The sequence below is a fragment of the Gavialis gangeticus genome, unplaced genomic scaffold (assembly GCF_001723915.1).
Source record: "Gavialis gangeticus isolate Ggan-Ray unplaced genomic scaffold, GavGan_comp1, whole genome shotgun sequence".
Classification (NCBI taxonomy): Eukaryota; Metazoa; Chordata; order Crocodylia; family Gavialidae; genus Gavialis; species Gavialis gangeticus.
The window spans coordinates 1,906,519-1,912,487 of NW_017729016.1; the positions used below are offsets into that span (position 1 = coordinate 1,906,519).

The 5,969-nt window shown below is 49.8% G+C and overlaps 1 protein-coding gene across 1 annotated transcript in view; it reads left to right on the forward strand.

The window, feature by feature from the left end:
• GID4 (GID complex subunit 4 homolog) overlaps positions 1 to 5,767 on the forward strand; it is a gene marked incomplete at its 5' end in the record, with an annotated part of 10,020 nt that extends 4,253 nt beyond the window's left edge. The window contains 3 exons of the mRNA XM_019512572.1: positions 527 to 628; positions 1,258 to 1,388; positions 3,028 to 5,767. Of these exons, the coding sequence (XP_019368117.1) occupies positions 527 to 628; positions 1,258 to 1,388; positions 3,028 to 3,091 (297 nt within the window). The remainder of the gene's footprint in view (positions 1 to 526; positions 629 to 1,257; positions 1,389 to 3,027) is intronic.
• Positions 5,768 to 5,969: the final 202 nt, after the last annotated feature.

Genomic DNA, 5,969 nt, shown 5'->3' on the forward strand with positions numbered 1-5,969 from the left:
TTAAAAAAAAAAAGGGGGGGGGGGGGTCCTTGATTGGTGGAAGGGGCTGACTCAACAGCCCTGGGAATGGAAAGCCATTCATCTCATGAGAGCCATGCTCTCCCAGATGGTCTGCAACCAAATGAGAGCATGGTTGGCGGGGAGGGCTGTGTGTGTGGTGGTGGGGAGGGTTCTCTTTCCATGGCCTCCGTCTGACTGTGCCACTCCATCTGAGTGTCAGCCAGGGGCCAGTAGGGCTGGCAGGGCTCAGTGTGGAAGCCTGCCCAGCCTAGAGCTAGATTGGCCCCGGAGCCAGCCCCTTGTCTTGCTGTTCCACCTGAAATCAGTGGCTTGCTGTCTTGGAAGCAAACTCATAAATTGCTGAATCAGGAGATAAGGGAAAATCCCTGCTAGCTCCTCCGCTCCCAGCAATGCAGAGCATGGTGAGACGGGCCCGGCTGGGAGCAGCTCTTCTCTCTTTGAGTTGCGTCGCGTTTTGAGCTCACTCTGTTCAGGCAACAGGCTCTGTGTCTCCCGCTGCCCTCAGGGGAAGTTCCAGGCCTTCTACCAGTATGCGAAAACCTTCAACTCGGATGACTTTGATTATGAGGACCTGAAGAATGGGGACTACGTCTTCATGAGGTGGAAGGTAAAGGCCACGTGTCTGTGTGCCCCCCAAATGCTGTCTATGTGGTATGAGCAAAAGGCATGGACTGGGCCTGCTGAAATGCCAGCCTTCTTGTGGCTGCTCTGGCCAAATGGCATCTATTCCCCTTGCTGGAGAGGGTTGTCCAGTATTTGCTTCCTGTGAAAAGTGACGACTTTTGACCCCCTCAGCTCTTGTAAGTAAGTGGAAGGTGTAAAAGAAACATGTACTCCTTCCTGACTTGGGTCGTTCCCAAAGCTTTGGGGGAAAAGAACACTTGAAAAGAGAGAGAGAAAAAAAAGGGGGGGAGAAATCATGAAATCCAGATGTCAGTGGATTGTGGAGGGAGGTGAAAGAAGTGAAACTGCTTCAAACTTGCTCCTAAACATTGGCTAGAGACCAATTGGCAGTGCCTCTAAGACTGATAGTGGAAATATGAATGAAATGATAGTCTGTCTTTGTAGCTGTTCTGGTTGTAGTGAAGTCACAGCTGCGACCTATGCACACTCAGTTTCGTTCTCAGCCATGTAGGGTTGTTTATTCCCTATTCATTTGCTAGTGCTGGGCTCTTGCCTTGTAACATGCAAACAGGCATGTGCCTGACCGTGTTTTCCTCATTCTCTTGTGTTCAGGAGCAGTTCCTTGTCCCTGATCACACCATCAAAGACATCAGCGGTGCTTCCTTTGCTGGGTTCTATTACATCTGCTTCCAGAAGTCTGCAGCATCTATAGAGGGCTATTACTACCACAGGAGTTCAGAATGGTAAGGGGGTGGGAGGCATCCTTCCTCCCACAGGAGTGACTTTGTCTCTTCTGCTCTGCTGCCCTGGAAGTAGCAATGGGAATGTGCAATGCCACTAAAGGAATGTGGTTCTGCCTGCTCCCTAGTGCACACCCTCCCATCTGGGAGGCTGGGGTGGGAGGGGAAGGCTTCTGAGCATTTGGCTTCCATAGCTGGTCTGCCTGACCTCCTGAATGGCGCAAAGTGCTGCCCATTTGCATCCCAGTCACTGGTCAGGCACATGCCGGAGAGCAGAGCAAAGCTGAGGTCAGAATAGCTGGTGTGTGGGCAAGGCATCTCTGTGTTAATTGCTGCTAAGTGCTCCTGCTGCATCTCAGCCACTCCTCTGAAAGCTGTTTGAGAGGCTTTGCTCTGCCTCCCTCATTCCCTCCCCTGCTTGTCTAGCATCCGGTGGCCCAGATGACTCATGCCTCCGCAGAAGGCTGTTGCGGGGAAGCCATGACGTGTGAGGAGTGAGGGGATAGCGAAGAGTGAGCAGTGCCTTGGATGAACATGCTGCCTCTCCTGCTGCAGCTTCATCCCGCCCACTTGCCCTCATTCAGAATTCACTTCCCCAGCCAGGGCTGGGGCCCTTCATTCCTTGGCGACAGCCTGCACGCACACTTGTGCGTGGTGGTGGGAAATTAGCTATGGTCATTAGTTCCTCCTCTGTTGGGAGCTGAGCTGCTGTGGCTCAGCTTCCCCCGTTGTGGGGCCAATGCATACATGCAGGCACTTACCATGGGGCAGCTGCTGCGCAGTGGAGCTGTGTCCCCTCGTGCTGTCAGCAAATTGTCCAGTGCATCCATGCCCTTCTAGCGGGGCTTCCTTCCACTGGTTAGAGCTGTTGGGCATTACCAATACAATGGGATCACTAGGCCGTCTAGATCCCTGGGCAAATAGCTCCTGCCTTTGGTAGCTGCCAGCTCTGAAAGGTGCTGGCTCTGTGACCTGCCAGTAGTCTCTGCTGTCCGGAAGGCTCCTCCATCAGCTAGAGACACTGTAAAAGGGACTTGCTTCTCCCTGCCATGCATATGGCTGTCTCACATGCCACAGAGGGCCCTTACAGGTGTTAGCTCTGGGCTTTGGCTCCCTGCTTCCCAGTCTGAAGTCCCCAGAGCATTTGCTGGCAACAGCTGGAGAGTGGGGAACTGAGGAGGGAGCTGACTCCTGTCCATCTCCTAGCTAGCCCAAAAGGCAGGGTTCCTTGGCCTCCTGATAGGGTAATGACTGGCTGCCCTAGGGATGTGCAGGAGGTCAGATGGCTGGGGAGGGAGACATCACAAACCCTCACCTGCCAATGTGGCTTAGGGCCGTGCTGAACACACTCAAACATCAACCTCCTTCTTGTTTGGGAAGCAGCGATACCTGAAAACCAGCCTGCCCCATGCATGGCTTCAAGACTCGATGTAAGATCTTGGGCCTGTGTTCTCACAGGTATTTAGCCATCCAACCTCCACTGCCTTCAGGGGCTTATGGACGTCTGGGTATCTGGGCCTTAGCATTAGAAGGGGAGTGTGTGCTTCAGTTCAGGAATGGAGCGATCAGGTTCTAGGATTGTTGGATAGAAGACTGGCCCACTGCCTCCGGTCACTGTCTCCTTTTTTCTCCTTCCCCTCAGGTATCAGTCCCTGAATCTCACCCATGTGCCCGAGCACAGCGCACCCATCTATGAGTTTCGATGACAGCCACACGGGATTGACACTGAGCAAAAAAAACCAACAAACCCCACAGACTGGGCAGGAGGGACTGTCTGCCAAGGGACCTGTGCCCTGCTGGAGCAGGGGGCACACCACTCTTCTGCGCACCAGACTTGTGAAAGAAAGCATGAATGTTAACCCACCCGATCCAAGGAGCATGGCTGCTGCAGCTTGATTCTCCCTCCTGCCCTGCGGCAGTTTGATCTTTAATCTGGTTTTAAAGCTACCTTGAAATGCAGTTTCTTATTGCACAGCTAGTTTCTTTGTTGCTGAGACTCCTCCCGGCTTCCTTCAGGAAGGGCTTTCTAGTTGGAATCCATGGCGTGTTCTCGGAGTAATATGAAAGCGTGAGCTCAAAACTTACAGTTTCATGTTACAGCCCAGGCTGTGTGGAAATGGAAAGAGCTGCAGTTGCTTGCATTTGCCACCCTGTCTGCCACCGCTGACTCAGTCGAAGCCCAGGTGTGTCTACACATTAGCAAGGCTCTGCATGGCAGAGAGAACCGCTGAGCTGCAGAGGCGGCTGCGGGTGGCGTTCGGCTGAGACAAGTCCATAAGACCTAATGACCTCTTCAGTTCACGCTGGCTAACGAGGTGGGCCAAAGCTGCAGATCTCAGGAACACTGGCCACTTGCGCTGTTGGGAAGAGAAAAAACTGAAAGTCTCCCGGCCCGTGACAGCAGCTCGGAGCTCTGCTTCCTTGGTGTATATTTGCTCTTTACTTAACTTAAGGGTTGAAAAAAAGAAAAAAAAGCCTAAAATTTAAAAAGAGACTTTTAATAAAAAAAAAAAATATTTTTATGGTTCCTTTTCCCAGGACCCTCTGGTACATGCACAGTTCCTCCCAATGACACTTTGCTGTTTTCACATTGAAAACAGTGAATGTCTCCATCCATTTGTTTTCTTTCCTTTTTTTTTATATATATGTATGCAATCAACCAGCAGCTTCAGAAACCTCACCCTAGCCCAGCAGCATCGAAAGCAATGACACTTGATCTTTGCAGCATTCGTACCTGTCCCTCCTGCCACAGTGACATCCCTGCTTTGTACCAAGCGAAGGAGAAAACAAAAAGCGTCTCCTGTGACAGAAATGCTCAAGTGAAATCACTTCCGCTTGTGTGCCAAAGTGTGCGCGCGCGCGTGGGCTTATTATTATTTTTTAAGACCTTTTCAAAGTTGGCACCTGTTGTACATTTAACGCGACACTCGCACGTGTGGGGCTTTTGTGAGAATTTGACCTTCAGCCTTTCTGGCTGTTTTTAAAAAACAAATGAAAATGGAAAAGGGGTGGTGGGGGAACAGATCCATACCACAAGACAGCCAGTTGGCTTTTTCAGAAGGTGTGCCGCTTGCCACAGGGAAAGCAAAGCCCTTCACTTACCGAGTGCTAAGGTTTTCATTCTTGTTGTTTTTGGGGGTTTGGGGTTTTTTTAACTAACTTTTTCCTTTTCACATTGTCTGTACTGTATATCACAGAGGCTGGATTGCTAGTTTAAGCCTTAACAGGAAAGTATTTGGGTGTCAACTGACTGACTTTATGTATTTCAATTTGGGAGTTTGAGTTACTTTGCTTAGATTAACCAGGCTGGTTGGATCCATGCCCCAGCACTCAGAGCATCAGCCTGTCGCAATTTATTGCAGATATGTCCTGTTCTGCAAAATAAACTGGGGGGGAAAGTTGCCTAACTCTACACGCAAGGCGGTGGGGTAGGGTGGGAACCTGCCTGCTATGTTGGAAAAGGCACTGTTGTGTCATAGTCATGTGTGAGGAGTGGGAAAATGACTAGAAGACAAAGGCTGGGGTGATTCCAATGAAGATACCAGGGAGAAGAAAGGGTGGGGAAGGGAAGTGGCAGGTCGAAGGTGGATGTGATGACGGAGTGACTTGGTGAAGGCAGCAAGGATTGCTGTTGCTGTCTGTCGGAGGGGGAGGAATTTAGCCCCTTTCAAGGAAAATGGCATTTCCTATCAGCGGATATGGAAAACATGTTTATTTTCTTGAAACTAACCCAGACTGGCCTGTCTGCTCTAACCCCTGCTGAGAAGGAACCAAGTTTGTCTTTTCAAAAGGTCCCTTTTGCAAATGGAAAGATGCTGTTCCCTGTTCATTGTTTACAGGCCTCTGCATGCAGTACTGTTGCTGGCACCTGTCCTGACCTCCCCTCCCCTTCCCTTTCCCTGCTAAAATTGGTGTTTTGTCACCATTTGCAATTTCCAATACTATCAGTTGCAGCCGCCTGCAGAGAATGGGTTACAGGAAAATCCAGTCTCTATCCAGGAAGCTCTTGTAACAGGTTTCCTGAGTCTCTGAGACTTGATGCCTCCAGGGGCAGGATGGTGGAGGTGACTGTGGCTTCCCTACTCTCTTCCCCTCCCTGCCCCACCTATTTATTTAACTACCATAAAGCATATTTCAGCTGAAAGCCAAAATCACCTCCATGCAAAGCTGGGGGCCCAGATACACAGCAGATCCTGAAACCAAACTGCTAATCCTAATGGAGTGAAAAGGGGCTGGGTTTTCTTTCTTTTTATTTTTCATTCACTAAAGCCTGAGTTGGACTTTTTTTTCCCCCTCTTTTAAACTGTTTGATAAGCTAAAAGGAAATGCTATGGAGTACGTTGTATTGTGGTGAAAGAACTAACAAGATGAGGCTTCGGGGAGAGGAAAAGACTGGATCTTTGAGACTCAGAAGAGTTGGGTTTTTTTTTAAAGCTAAGTTGGCTGACTACTTATTTATAGATGAAATGTGGAAAAGGGACTGGGGCTGGGAGAAGTATTTTGCAGAGCTATCAATGTCCAAATTAAAAAAAAATGTATTTAAGGAGCTTATGTGTCTGTGTATTGGTGAACCTCAGCTTCGCA